The following is a 23,942-nucleotide window of genomic DNA, read 5'->3' on the forward strand; positions in this document are numbered from 1 at the left end:
TCAGAGGGTTGTAAGCCTGCAAGAGATTCAGAGATAGGGAGGGGCAAGACCATGGAGGGATTTGAAAACAAAGGAGAATTCTGAAATTGGCAACTTGCTAGACTGGGAGCCAATGTAGGTCAGTGAGCACAGGGGTGATGGGTGAACAGAATTTAGTGTGTTATGGTAAGGGCAGCAGAGTTTTTGAGGCTGGCAGATGGGAGGCCAGCACTGGAATGGTCAAGTCTAGACATAACAAAGGCATGGATGAGCTCATATTTTAACTTCCCACCGAAGCTAAATTGACCTTTTTGAGGGGGGGGGCGGTTGCTGCGGGAGGGTAATACTACTCCCAATATATTCTTGCATTTGATTGTGTTCTTAATCCTTCTTTTCAGAAGTGGATATTTCCTTTCATCAGAAAAATTGAACTATAAATGACCATTTACACTTTGTGGGGCAGATCTATAGATGACTCAAAAATTTAATATTTTAATGGGATTTACATTTGAAACAAAATCAACTCATCTTACCAGTTCTTCATCATTAAGAGTACGGGTTGCTAGTGCAGAAGTGATGCCAGCTTTTCTTGACTGCACCAAAGACTATATAAATGGAGAGAGATAAATTACCGATACATTAGAAGACATAACAAGCATTTTTTTCTGGCAAATTGTGTTTTCTTAATAGCTGACATTTTGCGGTAAACTATTACAGGGAGACCAAAAAGGAAGTAACATTACTTATTCAACAACCAGAGTAGAACCCCATAGCCAGCAAAAGAAACTTTATAAGCTAAAATGCTTAAGCAGTTTAACAATTCTATATTAGAACTGTATTTTCACATTTAATATACAAAAATAAACTTTCAATAGATTTTTAAAAAATATGTTAGACTAAGTATCCTGTTGTGCAATGACTAGTTGAAGATGTAACAGATGAAAGACTAAAGGCAGAAGTTTGATGCTAACAGTACTTCATGGATGCTGTATTTGGCATAAGTGTAAATTTCTATTAACTGATAAAAGTATAAACTATAAGGAAATATGTCAAATGAGGGCACATCTTAAGTAACTAGATTTATATTGAGAATGTTTCATATCAGGACGCCCCTTTCCTTTAGTAACTAGATAGCCACCTGTGCTAGTTTTGCTTGATACATCAATCATAATATTATTCACTCCTTCAGAATCTGTAAAACTTGGTCATTCTGGAGTTTGAAAATGGGAAATAGTTCCATTAGTGTGCCAGTAGCTTCCAGTTTAACAACTTCTAGAAATAACTTCAGTCTCGAAAGATCCATAAAAATAGTATTGTTGGTGAAAAGTTAGATGAAGCGTGGATTGAAAATAGGGAAATCCCAGGAAAATGTGTTAAACATTTGGCACATCAAAAGGAATCTCCACTTTGGGACTACAATTAAGAATGTTAATATTTACTGGTATTTGAATCACATTTAAACACCTTTAAAACTGCTCAGCTGGCAATGGCTTCTAAAAATTGCTTGGTCATTGATGAAGTTATGTTACTGTCCTTATCAAATTTGATCCAAACAATTCTACACAAATAAAAATATGGGGAAAGAAAGATGCAATTTGAAGTAGGAGTGCATGAATCCTGAACCGAAATGACCCAAACTAGGCAGACATATAATGTGGTACAGGTCCTTACAGGCAAGGCCAAAAGCGTCAATTTTTGTAAGCATTGCTGTCAAGCTAGCTGCTCATTAAATCTAACAACTCAATAAAATAAAATTGTATCATAAGTAAAAACAAAATCACAAAAGTCCATTAAATCCTTGACTAAATTTATGACAATTCCTTTCTTGCTCCACTGTAAAACATGACACTTCAAGCATTTTATTACAATAAGATCTGGATAAAAGATTGCTTTCAAAAATTATGCTTCTGAATTGTTATTTTTTCAGCTTGAAGTTACCAGGTAATTGCAAATTTGACTCTCTATGAAAAGTTAAGAAACTGAACAATTAATGTTGCCTGTGGGGATTCATACCACGCTTTACATGACCTAGTTTAGTTCAGTGTTATTTTGTTCATGGTCTATTCATCGCTAATAGATCTTCATCAGATCTAGATTAGACCACATATAAAGCACTTACCATAGCCTGCACAAAGTGAATGCAATGATGAAATAAATTACAAAACATTAATACATGGATTTAAAAAACATCTACAGCTTGACATTGAACACAATCCACAAGGTCAGTTATCATGGACATCATTGGCAAGGTAGAAATAAGTTTGTTATATTCACATAACTACAAATCTGATTTGTGAGCCATTTTCAGCTAATTGTTTTATTTTTATATTTTGCATTCTTTTGTTTTTAATTGGCAATTATTGAACAGGAAAAACAAAAGGAAAGTTCTTTTTAATTAACTCCCTTAAGGGATAAGATTAACATTTCTGCCAGTTATTCAAATTATTTTTTTTACTGACCCATAAGTGTAATTCTTTGCTGGATTATAAATAAATATTCTGTTCAATGCTATCCTGTTGACTGAATTTAAGATGTATTACTTGTTTAGTGGTACCTTCTTTGATGTGCACCTCTGTTTAGAGAAATTCTATTGAAGTCCATAGTCTGTGTTTGTTTCATTGATACCTGAATCAAGATCTATTCGAATAACATGCAAAAGACTTTTCACGGACTTAAAATATGTGGTCAATTATTAATTAATGTCAGGAAGCTTACTCCACTGCTCATAATATGCAAATTTAGGCACTGCAACATCATGACACAATCTTAAAGGTTATCAAAAATGATTTATAAGTATTACTTTGCTTAGCACAAGGTTTAAGTCAACTGTTTTAATATATTAAATGTTCAACTATCAGGATCCTATATGTCTTTTTAAATACTGCCCATAAATGCATAATAATATCAACTAATTATTAATTCATCTAAAATTGAGTTATAAATCACTTCCAAATTATAAGTTTGTAATTATTTTCTCCTTAACTTTTAGATATTCCAATACTATAGAACATTTCCTAGCTGACAGGAACAGCATCTAGCCTATTCATGGCTTTTTAGAACCATTTTGCAGTAGGTTCACGGAAATGGGGCAGAGAGAATTTTCTGCTCATTCTACTACTAAACCACTTGGGAAAACGTCTGATCTTTTTCTACTTCTCCACCACGACTTGGTTGGAAATAAGACATGGTCATGCAAGAACTAAAGCCATGATCCTTTGTTCGATTTCTCAGATACACAGCATCATTTGTTTGCCATCCACCCCACTTGGACATCTTTGAATCATTAAAATTTGAATATCTCAATAGAATCAGCTGAGTCCAACTTTAAGAATCTGACCTACGCACAGAATCTTAGCCCTACTTCTGAAAGAAATTACATAATTTGTGCTATTATGTCTCCCAATTTGGATTGCAATCTAAGAAAACAGATAAATTCGATGCTTAGTGTATTTAATTTTCACCTTTGTAATATTAATTATGTTCTTGACATCAAACAGAAAATAAAATCAAATTGATCAATATTTTTCAAGAAACATTTGCATTTTAACTACTAAGCGTTATCAGTTTATTAAATTGAGGAAGTAAGAATGCCCATGATTCTGACACTTTCACAATTATCACAATTTTATGCACCTACATTAATCAACTCAGTCAGACACTATGCATGAGTGATATAAAGAGAAGCATATGGAAGAAGCTACATTAAGAATTTAATTATTATAGGATGGCTCATGGATTTCGACACAAGGCAGAAGTAGTCCTGAAACAAACTAAAAAACAGGAGCTCGGCATTTAGCATGATTATATGAAACTAGCATGATCATGGTTTACTTGGACATTATAGCTTACTATTTTCAATTTACAGAAAAAGTAAGAAAGAAAATTTCAAATGTTATGCCGTAACAAGCATGCTGCTACTCTTATCTACTATATACTACAAGTGATGGTGTCTTTCCAGACTAGTTACCATACGTTCATTGGAAGTAACTCTTAAATGTCAAAAACAAGCATTGAAGCCAGTTGTGGATCTCAGATATTACTTTCTAAATAGGTATGATAAACTAAAGTGATTTGCGACTACATGCAGTAAAAGTCTACGAATTGTGTTATTAAGGAAAGATATTTGGAGTCATCATAATGACCATTTCACAAATATTACTGATCCATTTGTTAACACACTAATGCGATTACTTCACTGAGCTGATTTGAACAAATGGTTCCAATCACCATCACAGTGCCATTTTATATAATATATGTAAGAATAGGTGAAGTAAAGGCTCTGTAATTAAATCCTTCTTTTTTTTAAAAAGAGATAATTGTCACAAACTGTAAATATCTATCACAATTTGACAGTTTCTGACAACTTACTGGCTTATTTAGTAGCTTTTACACATTTTATTTTATTGTTCAGAATAATTATTGTCAAATCGAGTGTGGTTTCCAGATGCAAATAAATCTCTTATGGTCAACAATTTTAACCACTCTCAGTACAGTCACTGTTGTTTTATTTTGTTAGTCTACAAGCATATCTCTCTCATCAGCATGAGCCAACCTTGTGACTAGTTTTATAGCACTGTACCTTGCAAACCCAATTTTTGTTCAAGATTTCAGTGCAACATGATCACAGCACAAACATTTAATGATATTTTAAAATATTTGTTTCTCTGAAAGGGTAAAACAAATCTGCCAACTGAAATTGCTTTTCACTAGCAATAAAATGCAGCAATTTTTTTGTAGCCAATATTTAACATACTTTGACATATTGTATGTATGAAAGTGCCAGTTAGAAGAGTTGGAAGTTTATCTACATTAATGGTCTCAAAAGTTTACTTTATTATTGATCTTTTTCGCGACCTATTTCATGTTCCTGTCCATGCTACACATCCATCCCTAACCTAAGGTTGAGAAAGAGATCTGATCCTAAACATCTTCCATCTGTATCTGTATATTGGTATCTGTAACTGGTCATTAGGGCTTTTAGAACATTCAAGTGTGCGTAATCCTGTAGTTTCTCTCTTTTTCTATAGAATAGCATAGAAGAATACAAATTAATTCCGATGATATCAGCAGATGGTCACTTAACAATATATCATGACATTCTATTGACTGTCTATTAATAGAGCTATTAGCTCAGTTAATGCCTCAGTTAAAATAATGGACAAAGGAATATAAAAAGCTTTGGTTCAATAATAATCAACAAATCATTTCTAACACCTAATCTTCTCTCTATCTTTCCTAATAGTATATTGCAGTGGGAATTCACCAAGTGATTAGTGTAAGAAAAAACAATGTATTACTTCAGTATAATTATTGTGTTTTCATTAAAAACACATTTAGAAAGAGAAAATTTTAACAAAATATATTTAAAATTTTAATTAATTGATACCATGTTTAAATGCAGTGATGTAGTTTAAATAGATTTACAACTGGAAATCTCTAGAAATGTTAAATCAATTAAATTTTGAATTTAATTTTGAAATTGAAGTAATAATCACTTTTGATTCCCAACTTTACTCACTTGTTCTGCTTGATCAAAGTCCTAACCAAATTTGTAAAAAAAAATCTTTTTAATGTTGCAACTCGACAGTTCTTTGATCAAAGAGCAAAACCATAAATTATCTCTCGCTATGTGACATGGAGCTGTGCAATTGAATAACAAAAAAAAAAGCAATGCTCTAAATAGATCTATTTTGTCCAGCAAATGTAAGTACAGGGTATACTACAATACTCAGTATTAAAAGGAATAGTTTAAATTACCCCCCACACACTTGACATTTATATTTGACACAATCTCACATTGTGGTGAGCACACGTTATGTAACAGGTGATATTTGTAAAGGTTATAGTAATTATTTCAGCATTTAATTATGCTGTATTGTGAAGCTTAGGTATCGCATTTACCCTCTCAAAAATGGGAATATTTGGGGATAGAGAATGTGTCATTTTGATAATCACCACAGAATTTTTTTTATTCATTCTTGGGATATAAGCATCGTTGGCAAGGACAGCATTTATTACCAACCCCTAATTGCCCTCGAGAAGGTGGTGGTGAGCCGCCTTCTTGAACTGCTGCAGTCCATGTGGTGTAGGCACACTCACAGTGCTGTTAAGGAGGGAGTTTCAGGATTTTGACCCAGTGACAGTGAAGGAATGGCAATATAATTCCAAGTCAGGATGGTGTGCAACTTGGAAGGGAACTTGCAGGTGGTGGTGTTCCCATTCATCTGCTGCCCTTGCCCTTCCAGGTGGCAGAGGTTGTTGATTTGGAATGTGGTCAAAGGAGCATTGGTGAGTTACTGCAGTGCATCTTGTACATGGTACACACTGCTGCCACTTGTGCCAGTGGTGGAGGAATGTTTAAGGTGGTGGATGGGGTGTCGATCAAGTGGGCTGCTTTGTCCTGGATGGTGTCAAGCTTCTTGAGTGTTATTGGAGCTGCACTCAACCTGGCAAGAGGGCAGTATTTCAACAGACTCCAGACTTGTGCTTTGATAATGGCTTACAGGCTTTGTGGAGTCAGAAGGTGAGTTACTCGCCACAGTATTCCCAGCCTCCGACCTGCACTCATAGTCACAGTAGCTGGTTCAGTTAATTTCTAATCAATATAACCCCCACCCCCCAGAATGCTGATAGTGGGGGATTCAGTGATGGTAATGCCATTGAATGTCAAGGGGAGATGGTTAGGTTCTCTTTTGTTGGAGATGATCATTGTCTGGCACTTGTGTGGCACAGATGTTACTTGCCATTTATCATCCCAAGCCTGAATGTTATCCAGGTCTTGCTACATGAAGGCTTGGACTGCTTCAGTATCTTGAGGAATTGCAAATAGTACTGAACAATGTACAATCGCCAGCGAATATCCCTACTTCTGACCTTATGTTGAAGGGAAGGTCATTGATGAAACAGCTGAAGATCATTGGGCCAAGAACACTACCCTGAGGAACTCCTGCAGTAATGTTCCAGGGCTGAGATGACTGGCCTCCAACCACAACCAGCTTCCTTCACGCTAGGTATGAATCCAACCAGTGGAGAGTTTTCCCCGATTCCCATTGACTTGAATTTTGCTAGGGCTGCTTGATGCCACATTCGGTCAAATGCTGCCTTGTTATCAAAGGCAGTCACTCTCACCTCACCTCTGGAATTCAGCTCATTTGCCCATGTTTCGAACAAGGCTGTAATGAGGTCTAGAGTTGGAGTGGTCCTGGCGGAACCCAAACTGAGCATCAGTGAGCTGGTTGTTGCTGAGTAAGTGCCGCCTGATAGCACTGTCGATGATGCCTTCCATCACTTTACTGATAGAGTTGTACAGCATAGAAACAGGCCCTCCGGCCCACCGCGTCCATGCCGACCATAATGCGTATCTATACTAATCCCACCTGCCTGCATTAATTCCATATCCCTCTATGCCTTGCTCATTCAAGTACCTGTCCAGATGCCTCTTAAATGTAGCTACTGTTCCTGCCTCCACCACCTCCTCAGGTAGCTCATTCCAGATACCCACTGTACTTTGTGTAAAAAATTTACCCCTTTGATCCCCTTTAAACCTGCTCCCTCTCACCTTAAATCTATGCCCTCTAGTTTTAGTCACCCCTACCATGGGAAATATCCTATCTATGCCTCTCATAATTTTATATACCTCTATCATGTCCACTCTCAGCCTCCTTCACTCCAGGGAAAACAGACCCAGCCTATCCAATCTCTCTTTATAACTCAAGCCCTCCAAACCAGGCAACATCCTTGTGATCCTTTCTGCACCCTCTCTAGCTTAATCACATCTTTCCTGTAGTGCGGTGACCAGAACTGCACACAGTACTCCAAACGCGGCCTGATCAACATTATGTACAACTGTAACATGACGTCCCAACTCTTGTACTCAATGCCTCGGCTGATGAAGGCAAGTATGCCATACACCTTCTTCACCACCCTGTCTATCTGTGTTGCCACTTTCAGGGAACTATGTACTTGCACCCCTAGGTTTCTCTGCTCAACAACACTCCCCAGGGCCCTGCCATTCACTGTATATGTCCTGCCCTGGTTTAACTTCCCTAAATGCATCACTTCACACTTGTCTGCGTTAAATTCCATTTGCCACTCCCTTGCCCACTTTCCCAGTTGATCTATATCCTGTTGTAACCTTAGACAACCTTCTTCACTGTCCACTATTCCACCAATTTTGGTGTCATCTGCAAACTTACTAATCATGCCCCTTACATTCACATCCAAGTCATTAATATATATGACAAACAACAGAGAGACCAGCACCGATCCTTGTGGCACACCACTGGTCACCGGCCTCCGGCCTCCAATCTGAAAAACAATCTGATGATTGAGAGTAGAGTGATGGGGCGGTAATTGGCCGGGTTGGATTTGTCCTGCTTTTCGTGTACAGTACTGGGCAATTTTCCATATTGTCAGATAGATGCCTGTGTCGTAGCTGCACTGGAACAGCTTGCTGAAAGGCACCACTAGTTCTGGAGCACAAGTCTTCAGTACTACAGCCGGATGTTATCTGGGCCCATAGCCTTTGCTGTATCCAGTACTTTCAACCGTTTCTTGATATCTTGTTGAGTGAATTGAATTGGCTAACAACTGGCATTTATGATGGTGAGGATGTCAAGAGGAGGCAGTGTTTCAGCCAACCATGGCTCAGAAAAGCTCTTTAATCTGTAGGCTCGATCCCAGTTTTCTCAGCAGCAAAATAATCATGTTAGTGGCAAAGTTTCTCCAGATTGTGTTTCCTTTTGCTGTGGACTTATGCTCACTGTAGATTGGATTGAAACTGATAAATATTTAACTCGCTTGTTAACAGGAAGGCCTTCGAATGGTAGAAGGAACCTAATTTATTCAGCCCAAGAAGGGCATTAAGAAAACCTTGCAAAAAGTGTCAGCAAAGGGGCCAAGGAAGGAGAGTTACTCCATCTATATCGTGATGAAGCAGGTTCACCCTGACACTGGAATCTCTTCCAAAGCCAGAGCATCATGAGATCATTTGCAAACTATATTTTCAAGCACATCACAGGTGATGCTTCCCACCTGGCCCATTACAAGCACCGCTCCATCAACTCCCAGCAAATCCAGACTGTTGTTGCCCTGGGAGCTGGTCAAGCCTGCCGTGTCAGAAGGGATAAAAAGGTCGTGACTACGGACACTGGGCTCCAAGTAAAACAGCACAATGTATTGAAAAGAACACAAAAGGCTAGATTTTCTGTACATTGATTAAGAATGGGCAAGGAATCTAGCTAACAGGAAGCTCAGAATTCATTCTAACTACTTTAATCATTTCAGCACACTATTTAGTGTACTATCTTTTAGATGTGATGTATTAATATTAATGTAGAACAGAACAGCTAATGTGATTATAATTTGCTATAAAGCTGCTCAAGTCACTTTTAAAGCAGCAATTTGCATGCATGAGTTATAAATAATGCACAATTAGTGAACACAACTATAGCATGAGCTAATTTTAAGTGTAGTGGTTAAAACAAGGCACAGGAAGGCCAGGTTTACTGATGATGCCTCATTAATTATAATTGACTGCTTGAAGAAAAAAAAGGGATTTTTTTTAAAATACAGGTTTGAAGGACATACATCAAATAAGCAGTAAGTCCAACAGGCTTGTGAGCAAATACCTGACAGGGTCAATGCAGTGTCTCATACAAGTCATGTATGGGAAGATACAAGAATGAATGCATATATATGTCATAATCACAATTAGCTTACACAGCAATACATAGGTAGAAAGGACGTTCAACTTATCTTGAAATATATGGGTGTGTCATTTACATTTATCTCACACAGGGGAGCTCAAAACACAGTGTGTTTAAAATTAAATCCTATTACAGTAAGACCAGGTGAAGGCTGAAAGGGGCCCCTAGACACCTTTCTCACCTAGTCATAACAAAGGGGTGAGGGAACAGAGACACCTGGGGTATATATAGTCACAAATCATTGGAGGTGGCAGGGCATGTTGAGAAAGTGGTTAAAAGGAATAGGTGATCCTAAACTTTATAAATAGTGGCCTAGAGTATAAAAAAATCAAGGAGGCTTATGATGAACCTTTATAACATAGTGGCTTGGCCTCAACTGGGGTATTGTGTCCAATTCTGGGCAACACATTTTAGGAAGGATGTGAAGACATTCGAAAGGGTGCAGAAAAGTTTTACAAGAATGCTTGCAGAGATGAGGGACTTCAGTTACGTGGATAGACTGGACAGCTAGTTTGTTCTCCTTAAAAAAGTGAAGGTTGAGAGATTTGATAGAGGTATTCAAAATCATGAGGGGTCTGGACAGAGAGTAAGTAGATAGAGAGAAACAGCAGAAGGGTCGAGAACCAGAGGTTGCAGATTTAAAGTGATTGGCAAAAGAACCAAAGGCGACACGAGGAAAAACTTTTTTTTTTAAACACAGCATGTGGTTACAATCTGGACTGCACTGCCTAAAAGTGTGGTGGATTCAGATTCAATCGTGGCTTTTGAAAAGGAATTGGATAAGCACCTGAAGGGAAAAAAAATTACAGGGCTATGGGAAAAGGGCCAGGGAGTGGGGCCAGCTAGATTGCTCTTGCAGAGAGCTGCCTTTGGCTTGACAGGCTGAATGGCCTCCTTCTGTGATTCTTTTAAGTGCAGTACAAAAAAGGGATAATAAAGATATGGAATCAGAGAAATACAGGCCATTAAAAAAACACACACAAAATTTTATCTGAAGAAGCCAGTTTGATGTCTGGAAGGAATCTACGTGACTCATATCTTCATGTAGGCATTTCAGTTTAATAATATGTGGTGCAGCATTTTGCTTCTCTCAGAGATATCATCGTATGCAATGCACTTTTCTCCTTTTGCAGTAAGAGCTGCATTGAACAAGTGTATAACAAGTGACAGGTCATGAAACATCAACCCCCTTCACTCAAACTATATAGATGGTTATAGTGTGCACCACAATTCATGGCCCAGATGATGCAGAAGATAATGCAGACTTAAACACTCAGGGTGAATACTATGTTAACTGCATACATTCAATGTATCACAAATTTTAATCAATGTGTCCAAGACAGTACACAGGTGATGAGAAGTTTGCACTGTTAATGTAGGTATTTACTGTATCATTTGAATCATGAAAATTATGTTTCTTCCCCTCATGCAAATAGCCACTTGGCTCCTGATCTCACTGCAGTCTTGGTCCAAACACAGACAAAACAGCTGAACTCAAGAGGCGAGGTGAGAGTATTTGCCCTAGATATCATGGCAGCATTTGATGGAGTGTGGCATCAAGGAGTCCTTGTCAAATTGAAGTCAATGAGAATCAGGAGAAAATGTCTCCACTGGTTGGAGTCATACTAAGTACAAAGGAAGATGTTTGTGGTTGTTGGAGGCCAATTATCTCAACCCCAGGCCATTCCTCCATAAATTCCTCAGGGTGGTTTTCTAGGGCCAACCATCTTTAGCTGCTTCATCAATGACCTTCCCGCCATCATAAGGTCAGAAGTGGGGATGTTCCTGATGATTGTACAATGTTCAGTACCATTCGTAACTCGTCAGATACTAAAGCAATCCATGTCCATTGCAACATTCGGGCTTGGGCTGATAAGTGGCAAGTAAAATCCGTGCCATGTAAGTGCCGGGCAATGACTATCTCCAACAAGAGAGAATCTAACTACCTCCCCTTGACATTCAATGGTAGTATCATCGCTGAGTCCCCCAACATCAACATCCTGGGGTTGCCATCAACCAGAAACTGAACTGGAGTAGCCACAAATACTGTAGTTATAAGAGCATGTCAGAGGCTAGGAAGTATGCAGTCAGTAACCCTGACTCCCCAATGCCTGTCCATCATCTACAAGACAGAAGTCAGGTGTGTGATGGAATACTCTCCATTTGCCTGGATGAGTGCAGCTGCAACAACACTCAGGAAGCTCGACACCATCCAGAACAAAGTAGCCCGCTTGATCGCACCCTATCCACCACCTTAAACATTCACTCTCTCCACTGATGCACATGGCAGCAGTGTGTACCATGTGCAAGATGCACTGCAGCAAACTCAACATGCCTCCTTCGACAGCACCTTCCAAACCCACAACCTCTTCCATGTAGAAGGACGAGGGCAGCAGATGTGAGGCAGCACCACAATCTGCAATTTCCCCTCCAAGCCACACACCATCCCGGACTTGGAGATATATTGCCGTTTCTTCACTGTCGCTGGATCAAAATCCTGGGACTCCCTCCCTAACAGCACTGTGGTTGTACCCACACCAGATAAACTGCAGAAGTTCAAGACAGCTCACCACCACCTTCTCGAGGGCAATTAGGAATGGGCAACAAATGCTGGCCTTGCCAGTGACATCCATAACCCATGAAACAAATAAAAAAAAAAGCACATAGGATTACTGCATCAATAAATGCTTTGAAGTGCTAACTGTGTTACTTTTTTTTCCTTACAGAAATGCAAGACAAACCACAAGATTTACCCTTCGTACTACAATACAGCCCCTGTATCATCTAAATCACTCATAGGAGACACCAGCCCCATGTTATATCATGATAATGCCCATTGTGAACAGCTGGAGAGTACACAGGATGGATCACTAATCATGGAAGAAAGGACAGAAGTGCTGGGTACTAAGGGGGAGCCTCTTGCTGCATGGAGTATCATTTTATGATTCTAATTTTACAGGGGCAGATAAGTTACTACCTAAGCAACATTAACTGAAAATTATGGTGGGATGGACAGAATTATAGTTTACCACTTCAATACAATAAGAGATGCCCATTTTTTGTGTTGCATTTAACAACTTGCATCATCAATGGTTTCTCCAAGACAGACATCAAGAATGCAGGTAATGAATACAGTTACAGTATCTCTCAGGAGGGGCAATCTCAGATGACAGTGGCCTTCAGGAGTACTGATATTCCTGCTTCTCGCCCTTGTCCCTCAGCTCCACAAAAAGATTTTTTTTTCAAGCTCACCTTTTGCAGGCGGCTGCTTGTCAGGCTGCATCCATACCAGGAAAACCTAAGCAGAACAGACACGGCTCTTGTTCTATCCAGTTCTGCCCAATTTCAGATAGGGGTCTTAAAACAGGCATTAGGCCATTGGTATGTACTAGAGATCCAACCCATGTTTTAGGTAGCCACCAGGAACGTTTGAAAAATCATTTATTAAGTATGGAGTTGGACCCAGTTCAAGTGTCTTTAGAACACAGGGGATACCCCTCCACCAGGAAAATAGATGCAACAAGGCCCAGTTTAGGAGCATGGGAATTGCTAGGCGAAGAAAAGACCACAGTCCATCTAGTTCACTTTCTACCATCCTGATAGCCATACGACAATGATAATGGAGTTGATGACTAATCACGGCCGCATATTTATTTATAAATTTAAGATTTCTCTGCCTTTGTTTACAGAAAAAACTTGAAAAAAATACGTTATCAGGTTTCACAGGAACATAAGAGTAGGAGTAGGCTATTCAGCCCATTGAGCCTACTCCACCATTCAATTAGATCATGGCTGACCATCTACCTCAACGCCACTTTCCCACATTATCCCCATATCCCTCAATGTCATTACTATCCAGATATCTATCAATTTCTGTCTTGAACATACTCAATTGTGAAGCTACACCCATGTTGCTTAATCGATCCTCTGCAGGAGGGTCAATTTCATCATCATCCTCTTTTAAGGGCTTGTCTTACTACTCCTGCTCATCTTTACCCAGCCTCTTTGCACAACATGCAACACATGACAATGATTCAAACAATTTATTGTGACTCATGCTACCAGGCATCCACATTTGTTCAATACACCAAAGATGCACTTCATTATATTACTTCCTTCAGAATGCACTGCATTACAGTCTTTCATGACAAGTACAGCGGCCCAGCAAAAGTATTCAGCATGTGGTCTATGCCTCCTGGGGCAATCTATTTCATATTTTGAATTATTGTGAACCTTTGATTCCATCAAGATGTGAGCCTGCGCAGAAATAAGCATAGTATTATGTCTGTGATCACATACCATCAGCATGTTAAGTGAACAGTTACATTATCTAATGGCAAAAGGGAAGATGATGTGGTATGCTGCAAAAAAGGCAACAGATGTTGTCTTGCACTCAACAGACTGAATTTAGTGGAGCCAGTGGAGGCCCTGACAATGGGCTGAGAAGGCATGTGGAACCCTGCCTCGGCCCTTCAGAGTTGGTGCAATTCAATGGCACTTGGGCACTTAACTGCCTGGTGCCAGGGTCCCTAACCCTTTAAAGACAGAGATCCGACCTCCGAGAGCTGCCAACCAATCAATCAGAGGGCCGTCAACTCAATGGTATTGACAGCGCCACCAGGAACGGTGGCCACTGCTGGTATTAGATGAGGCCTGGGACCAGGCTCAGCACTGGACCCCCAGTAAGTGTGGCGGGGTCGCCAGGGCCAGTCTGGCAGGCCACACCAAAGGGGGTGGTGAAGGGTGATCTTTGGCAGCAGGTTGGGTTAGTGGAGGGGTGGCTTTTGCCACAGGGGACCCTCCGTGGGGTACGGATTGCCCACAGAGGAGCCCTCCCAACAAAGCCCGCCGGGAGGCTGCCTTGTTTTACTAGATGAACTCCCTGTATGGCAGAGCAGTCCCCCCCACCACGGCTGCTGCAATTCCAGCGTCAGCAGGAAGAGGTCCTTAAGTGGCTAGTGATAGGCCACCTAAGGGTTTCAATTGACCTCTGGGCAGGAAGGCTGTCTTCGTCCTGTCCCCCTTCCCGCCCACGAATTATTTGGAGTAAGTTGGGAAGGCAACGGGCCCTCCGCCCCCGCCTTCCATCGCAATTGTATGGGTCCCCCCATCTCCCAGCCTGTCTCTTGGGGGCCCATTAAATTCCACCCAAGCAATGCCAGACGAGGAAACAATTGGTCGGCTTATCTAACCTTACCTGCAATTATGCTATCAAACAGTATGCATGCAGAAACATAGCACAAGATCCTAGCTGTGTTATAACTGCAGTAGTGAATTGTATAATGGACTGATCCTGGTAATATCTCCAAGTAGTATCCGGAGAGGCCAAGTTTTGCAGGCCTTAATACAATATGCACATTAACTTCCACTGCTAATACTATCTGGATATTACTCCCTGGTAGTGGAAGATGACACAAGTGTGAGATGCTTCTTTATTTAGGTATAGCCTTCTCAAATACTGATAATTTAAATGTCTTGGGTATACAGAGCCCTGATGTTCCACCTCCTGTGTTGGCTCATCCACTTCCATGTTCAGCAGACTTAAAGCTGCACCCATGCTGTTTAACATTCTTGTTGCCAATAACTACAACCTAAATTATGATCGTAAGCATCCTATTTGCTTCTATAAATCTTGATTGCATGCAGTTAGTACAACTTAAAAACAGCAACTTTTGGAAATTTGCACATTTTGTAGAAGTGCTGCTTAACAAACAAACAGTTTTGATGCATGATCACCTACTCTCATCTCCAGTTCCAAGCTATACCCAGGGTTCTTGGATTAATTCCAACAGGTCATATACATTCTTGAAACATTGAATCGACAATTAAGCAATCTTCATCATATTATTTTATGAATTTGTTTGGAATATTAAAACAGGCTTTCTGAATAATAATGTTTTACTTTTTTAGCTGCAAAATCTATTTTAACACTTAGTAGATACGTAAAATAAAATAAAGTTAATTTTCCAATGAATTTTTCAATTTTTGTTTACTAACCCATGTTGGCTGATTCAAACTTAATGCCCTATAAAAACTTCAGTTGGCAGAAGATGTGATGCAACATTTTGTAAATATAAAATAAGATATTTCATTCGGGTGTGAACATCTTTAAAGTCTACTGATGCAAGTTTTTGAACTTGAATAAAGCTTTTACACTAATATCACAAAGAGGAGGCTATTACGGGCTTCAGGGCCAGACTGCAGGACTGAATAAACAAATTAACAAGCAATAAAGAGGTCTGATAGAGGCAGCACAGAACAGAAAAGGCAGCAAAATATCTTTGAAAAAATAAATCAGAAAAAAACAATAGAAAGTGAAGCTAAGCTGCAGCTGCAATATTTAATAACTTTGGTTTCTAATTTGCTGCTTATATTTGTTAAATACTAATGACCTAATATTTTGTACAGAAGCATTTTTTTTTAAACAAAATGAGCAAGCTTCTTAACAGAATCTATATGTTGCATTCAACCATTCAAATGTACAACTCTATGTGTATGTAAATAAACAAAGTGGATTAGAGCAAATTCAGCTTCTTGGTAATTGCAAAGGATCTTTTGGGAGAGCTATTTATTCTTCAATATTTATATCCAATACATTTAGCTAAGTTTTATCAGCTAGAATGGACATTTTATGCACAGGTCCAGATTAAATGATTGTGGAAGTAAAACATTGTTCAGTAATTAAAACTGTGCCAATAAGTTAGAATCCAAAGTCTTTGAGCCTAGTGCTGAACCCAGAGGCCCGTATAATAATGTGAACAAAACTAGCTGCATGTCAATATTGTAATGCCCTCCCTTGAATATAGCAGTCAAGGATTTTCTCACCAGGTCGCTGACCAGTGGGAGGGATTTACGCCGTGGCTTAATGTCAGGCATGCTGTCAATGCTACGCAGAAATTTAACCGCTGCTCCCCTACAGTTATAAGTGAAACAGAAGACAAAAGAAAATAAAAACAAAAGTAAACATACAAAAAAAAAGAAACAGAGAGAATTACTAGCAAGCAAGGCAACAGGCACAATTCCATGACTATCAGATGCCTCAGAGCATAGTGGCAGGTCACTGTGGGAGAAAAGAGATGTCTCACCAAATCACTAACAAGATTTTTGGGTTTTTTCTTTCGAAGATCTGGCATACTGTCAATACTGTAAAGCCCACCGCCAGGCCTAGAAAAGACAGCAATAGTAAAGTGAAGTACCAGTGCACGGTGGGGAAGAACTCATTGAAGGCTGACCAATATGGTCTTAAACAACAGTAATCCTGTACAATATAGATCAAAAAGTAAACAATGTTACCAATGCTGCATATTGCTTTTACTGAGGTAAAGAAATGAAAATACCCTTTTATAGGTATTGAAGGGGCACCTTGTCAATAATTTAAACAGAAAGTGCTGGAAATACTCAGCAGGTCAGGCAGCATCCTTGTCAATAATTGTTTGGCAAATATTTATTTTCATCAAGGAGAGACACCACTTCTGAAATTTTAATTTAAAATTGCATTCAATAGGTAAGTTACATTTTTGATGGCTGTTTTCCAGCCATCTTTCAGGCTCACGAAGTAATATTAAGCAAAAATACAATTAATAGAAACTGGTTAGTTTTGGTTTGAACTCAAAGTTGCCTTCCAAGTTCTGATACATAACCTTCTAAAGTAATTTCCAATGCATGTCTACATCGTAACTCATTTAATGGTTGCTAAAGCATTCTGTATTCAGTACAGAAACTGAAAAAAGTGCTTTCATTACTTCCATAAAAACAGCATACTTGCACACCAAACTCTATCTGTAGGGAAATCAAATTGCTTTAAAATGATCACAGATAATATCACCAATCACCATTCCATTTTATGCTAGTGTTTTAATAATTTCTTCAGTTTCATCTTTTTATGCTACAAAACATGTTCCAGTATTGGCCTTTCTAGACTGGCAATGTTAAGTGCCCATTCTAACTTAGCCATTCCAGCATGAACTGGGAAGATCGATCATGAAAATAATGGTGGAGATCAACGTACCCTCTTTTTTTCGGAAAGCGCGGGTGATTTAAGTGTGTGGGCCCGTTAAAGGTTTTTGCACAGCCACACACACATGGTAACTTAAAGGGGCCGACTTATGCAGGGCCTGAGCAAGGACTTTTGGGCTGCTACGTGGCTGCGCAGTTTAGAGGGAACATTGATGGGGATGTTGCTCTATGTTCCCATCCCTCACTGCTTTAACGAGTCAGGCATGTTAGGGTTGAATTTACCTAATGCCCGTTTAACGGGCAAAAAAATGGTAGGTGGAGGTTGAGTTTTTGCTCCGCTGTTTCCAAATAGAACTACCCTTATACATAAACACTCAATGCACCATTATAATTTTAATTGTATTGCGAGCCAAAAAGTGTTTCTTTAAATAGGAATTAACAGTCCTTTTTGCTGAATATTCAGACCATAAACATTCATCAAGAATGAAAGTATTTTTTTTGAAAACTGTAGAAAAAAAACAAGAAATACCAGAATAGGACATTATTTAATTCATTAGCTCACCAGTATTAAACACAATAGATCAAAGAGAACTAAATGGTGCACAAGAAATGCCAATGAAGGAATATATCTACTAATTATGTACCCATTAATCAACACAAGTTATGTTTTTTCTCTTGGCCTGTATCCCAAGAATTTCCTTTGAAATGTTCCATTATTCCATTGTCATTTTCATTTTACCCCAAGTTCTACCTCACAGCACTAAAGCTGCCTTCTACTATTTGAATCCTTACAGTTTTGCTATTATCCTTATCCAAAAAGCCACATTGCATTTATATGTAACCTCAATTCCAGAAATTGGGGACTGACCTCCTCCTTCAGCATATGGATGTAAAGCACCCAGGGTACAGTATGCAGAGGAAAACTGGGTGGGGAAGATCGCATGCTCATAATTGAGCCTGCATGAATTTCTGTCTATTTAAATTCATGGTTGAAAACTCAACAGGGCCCATTACAGGTGTGCAATCATTTCCACTGATTGTCTGCTATCCATGTGATGCCCAGGCAATGGTTTGTGTCCAAGTGCTAAAGACGGAAACAACAGAATTATATTACTTTTGCCGAAAGGTGAACTCCTTTGTTTATAAAGTACTAATATGTGAAGCAGAAAGGAAACCTCAAGGGCTTATTAATTTTTTTTTTGCATAGAAGCAGTTGACGTTGTCTACAAGTTTGAAAAGGGTGATGTCATCAGCTAGTCAGATCTGACAATTTTCAAATGGGGCGCAGCTATCTGGGGCGGCGCAGTGGTTAACACCGCAGCCTCACAGCTCCAGCGACCCGGGTTCAGTTCTGGGTACTGCCTGTGCGGAGTTTGCAAGTTCTCCCTGTGACCGCATAGGTTTCCGCCAGGTGCTCTGGTTTCCTCCCACAGCCAAAGACTTGCAGGTCGATAGGTAAATTGGTCATTGTAAAATTGCCCCGAGTGTAGGTAGGTGGTGGGGATGTAGTAGGGAATATGGGATTAGTGTAGAATTAGTATAAATGGGTGGTTGTTGGTCAGCACAGACTCGGTAGGCCGAAGGGCCTGTTTCAGTGCTGTATCTCTAAATAAATAAAAAAAAATTTTAATATCCGATGGCCCTCTCTTGACTGTTACAGAACAAACTTATTTCATAAACTTAATTTTAAATTAAATGACAGTGCACCTCAATTGTTTTCCTTTAACTGTAAAAACACAAAATATACCCTAAGTATCAGTGACCACACCATCTAAAAGTAAAAGATTTGCTTTTGCGGGAGATATGGGTGATCATCTTGCTGTCAAATCTCACCTCTCCACCACCGCCCCCACACACCCCCCCACTGCCACACACACCCTGTACCGTCACTCATGGTCTTCATTTACAAAGCTCACTGGTTATATGAAGCTGTAGCTCAACATGAAGTATGATAGATCCTACTGTGGTTTCTTGTTGGGCAAATCTTCACTCTCAGCTTAGTAAGGCACAGTCTTCTACTGAGGGGCCGAATGTATGTGAACCACCTTGCTGGTCACATCAATCATCAATGCCTTCTATAACATTACGAACAGGTACTAACTGACAAGCTTGTGCACTTTGACAATTTATGTCATGCAAAGCAATCATTTATCAAGTGTCCATTGTGCATGAGCAAACATTCACACTGAGCCTTTAACTTGATTGCAGTGGCTCTATGCACCATAAATGGGCATAATGCCCAAATGGAGAAAAGGGCATTAAAGCTAAGAAGGTCAAATTTGTGAACTTCTTAAACATTCAAATGAATGAAACTTAAGTGTTCAAGTGGCTGGTTCACATACTCGACCCTTGAAAGCCTCAAATCACGCTCTCTTCATTTAGGCAGTACAGCTATACCAAACACATTAAGCAGCTTGAGGCACTTGTTTTTATATAAAACTTGTTTAAGGTAGTTCCTGTCTGCAATGTTTATATATCATGGTGTCCATGGATGGCAGCAGGTGCGAAAAATGGCGGCCGTCCCCCATGGGACGGGAAAGTGAAGGAACGCGAGTTGAGATAGTATTTAAATGCACTGGTCGGGAGGATCGGGAACTGAAGATAAGAATGCTGCGGTTTAGATTTTAATTCATGAAAATGTGTTGTTTAAATATGCTAAGTCGGGTCCCATCACAGAGCGGGGGAGGGACCACCACTGAGCTTCCCCACCGCTGGGAAGATCGGGCCAGACAATCCCAGCGTCAGGTTCCGCAGTGGTCGTTGCCGCTCCATTTTTCCGGCCCCCTGCCACGGAATCAGACGTTGGGCTCGGAACAAAATCCAGCCATGTGTGTGTCAGTGTGACGCCCTGAATGAGTCTTTCTTGTGTGCCTCTCAACATCCATTAGTCATCCACTTCTATGCACAGGGTTATGATGGGGCTGGCCCAATGGAACTACTCCCTTACATGAGGGAACAGAAGTTAAAAACTGCTGCGCTTCATAAGACATTGTTCCTTCTGATTTAAGTGGTGACTACCCACCAATGTCCCTTCAGCAGAAGGGTTCTGGGTTTGAGTCCCTTGTGCTCCTGCTTTCAGTGCTTCTCCCTGGCAAGCCTGAAGTTGGTACAATACTCAGTCAGATGTACCTGCACATGTGCTTGCAAACAAATTTGAGAGGATTTCTCCTCAGGAAGCATATTCAAAAGTTTCTGAACCCTTTGCCAAAAGATGCAAGTCAATCTAATGCCACAGACCATTGCAGTTGTCAGTACAGTGGCAAATTGATGTTTATCAAAAGCAAACTTCACATCAGAGAATTATTTATCCATCTTTCCCATTACTTGAAGAATTATGTCAAGACATGTCTTCACACTTTCCATGTATTTAATTAATTTTCTGGGATGTAGGAAGACCAAGCATAAGGGTCCAGAATTTGTAATTGTAAGGATGGTGAAACTGTCGGTGTGTTTGCTGTCATTACTCTTGCAAAATTCACAGCAACTTCTGGCATCCACACATGTACAAATGCAGAAATCCAGGAGCTGCTGTTACTGATTTCTCACCCTTCCACAAACTGCACTGCTAAAGTCTTCACAGATGGAAATCAATTAGAAATCGCTGATTTGATGTGAACTTCCACTTTTTATGCCATTAATCACATTGTAAGAACCCTTGAAAATGTTACACCTTATTGAATGTGGTGTAACTGGGTTTCTAATGACATACTAAGTCATAATTACTGATGAACAACCTCTCTGGCCCTGAAAAACTAATTTTATATTTGTGGAATGTCAAATTTCTCCATTCCATGCTATAGATTTCATAGATTTTTTTTAAAGTTTAGTATATTTCAGCTTCTACCTTAATGCCATGTGTATGTCCTAATCTTTACTTCGCTTTCTGTACAATTATAAAAAAGTGAATGATAAAATCCACTTGTTATTTCCTGGTTTGCTGTCTGTAAGAATTTTCCAATGTTATTGGCTGCTAAGCCTGCCTGATGACATCACTGTTGCTAAATGCTAAAGATACCCCAAAACTAGCACACAATGCAATCAACGTTGGGAAAAGTGAAATGCACACCACAGAGTTCGCTAGATTTTTGTAGGCAGCTTTCTTAAAGTTCAGTGGTGAGCATCATCATTTTGCTGCTGACTGCAAAATTCAGGCCAAGGAAAAGACAATCTGTACAATCCCCCCCCCCACTTTGCACTTGCAGCTTAACAACTTCTACCACTTTCTCATCTTCTCTCCTTTCCTCACCACTGTGCTGTGTAATATCCAGTACTCACTTCTGACCCTTCACAATTCTAAGTCCTGATATGCTTGTACATGGGCTGACGCTCAAGTAAAAGCGGTGACACAGGGGTGTGGTGTACTGTGCTGCTCCAACTCTGGCAGTGGACTACTGCTTCCTGTATTATCACCTATAAAGTACAAAGTACATTAAGGAGAGCATAAGCAAATTTCATCAATTCAGCTGTGCCTATCAAAGTAATGATGTACAGTTTATTCTTTCTCCATGTCAAAGTACAAGCTGTACATTTTAGAGACCCTTCAAATCAGGAGAAGGTAGCATGACTGTAGTCCATGTGCCCCTCTCAACTTCATAATAGGAAGGTGTCAGCATGTCCATTCAGGCCAATATCATTTGTTCAAAAGTTGCCAGGGGATACATTGTGCTGCTGCCCAAACCAGTATCACTGTGCACCCTACTGTGAAAATGATACGAGTTGCTGTCATAGTGAAGTCCTTAAAAAACCCAGCAACTTTACTGTGTAATTTTTGCATAATTATACCTGTGTCAACTAGGGCAAAATACATACCTGTGACAGCATTTGCAAGCCCTTACACCATCAAATCCATTTCCATTTTACTTCAGTGGCCAATCTCACATTCTTCAATGCTTTTTGAGCTTCTGATCCAGTACTACAACTTACATCGAATCACACTAAGAATGCCTTGACCCAATCTTGGTCTTGACAAAAATATTTCTCATCTGCATTCAAGCAGACAGTTATACTTAAATAAGATAACAGGGTCATTTTTTAAATGTTTGAACCAACCATTGCCTGGGCATTCAAGTTCCTTACTGCACAGCTGCATTATGGCCTATGAATAAGCAGCTCATTAACATTTTAAGAAATGGAAAAATGACAATCAATGCTGGTATTCCCTGACTGGTCAGTTTCCATTGAATTATTCACCAAATTGGACCAGCGGAAACCAGAGTGCACCTTTAAGTTTGACTGAAATAAAATTCAGGAAAGAAATGGGTGAATTCTAATAATTATTTCTAAAGGACAAAAATATAGACCAGTGTATTTAAATGCTATCTCAACTCCATATAATTAAGATTTCCTGGTCACTGCAAAATGCTAGAATATAGTTTATTAGATTATATGGTTACAGGCTATAGACTCAATTTAGAAACTGCTCAGCACTCACTTGATGATTCCAACCATGAAGAAAATTAAGTTGTTCTCAAGTTGATAATAATTGAAGTTTTCCACTTCTGTTCAGATTTTCTGCTGCAGTAACATCTACAACAACAAAGTTTTCCATACCAAAAACACACTGGGGTAGATCTTCAACTTGTTGCCCAGATGTAAAACAGTCATTGCAGTTTAACCTCCCAGTATAGAAAGTGCCATATATTCATTCCCACTGAAGTCAATGGAAAAAGAACTCGGGTAGATTTTATTATGGTTGGCTGATCCACAATCACTGTTTTATGTTGGGGCAACAAGTTAAAAACCTACCACAGTCAACACATTTAAATTGCTTCCTAAAAGCATGCAAAATAATCAAGAGAGCTAAAAATTGAACTAACTTGAAGGCAAACACTGGTTATCCATCAAATTGTCAGTTTTCTGATCATCATACGTAGTACCAACATGTAAGTATCTGTAGCACACTCTGAAATGCATTATATTTCAAAGCTGAGACACATTTTAGAGACCTGCACCCCGAGAACAAAATGGGACCACTAAATAATATACTTTCCCCCAGGATTAGGCTTCCAGCACACTACATGGATTATAAAAATGACCACCACCAAAGTACTTTTTAGTATTAAGAAATTAAAATTTATAAAATATTTTAATATTGATGTATTCAATCGATATAAATTGCAGTTTCTGCTACATACTAACTGATGAAATTATACTTACCCTCCTTTAAACCAAAGTGGCTTGGGTAGATCACCAACTCCTTCCCCAAGTTGTGCCTATGAGAAAAAAAAACACATTTATTTGCAAAAGGCAACATATTTGATACTCTTTCAATAATAATTTGTCAAAGCTCAACACTTCACA

General features: G+C 39.3%; 1 protein-coding gene across 1 annotated transcript in view; it reads right to left on the bottom strand.

Moving 5' to 3' along the window:
* The window catches only part of LOC137351442 (protein unc-13 homolog A-like), a 281,799-nt gene that overhangs the window by 151,024 nt on the left and 106,833 nt on the right, over positions 1-23,942 (bottom strand). The window contains 2 exon segments of the mRNA XM_068015888.1: positions 513-584; positions 16,772-16,850. Of these exon segments, the coding sequence (XP_067871989.1) occupies positions 513-584; positions 16,772-16,850 (151 nt within the window).

This window comes from Heterodontus francisci, chromosome 36 (genome assembly GCF_036365525.1).
Source record: "Heterodontus francisci isolate sHetFra1 chromosome 36, sHetFra1.hap1, whole genome shotgun sequence".
Lineage (NCBI taxonomy): Eukaryota > Metazoa > Chordata > Chondrichthyes > Heterodontiformes > Heterodontidae > Heterodontus > Heterodontus francisci.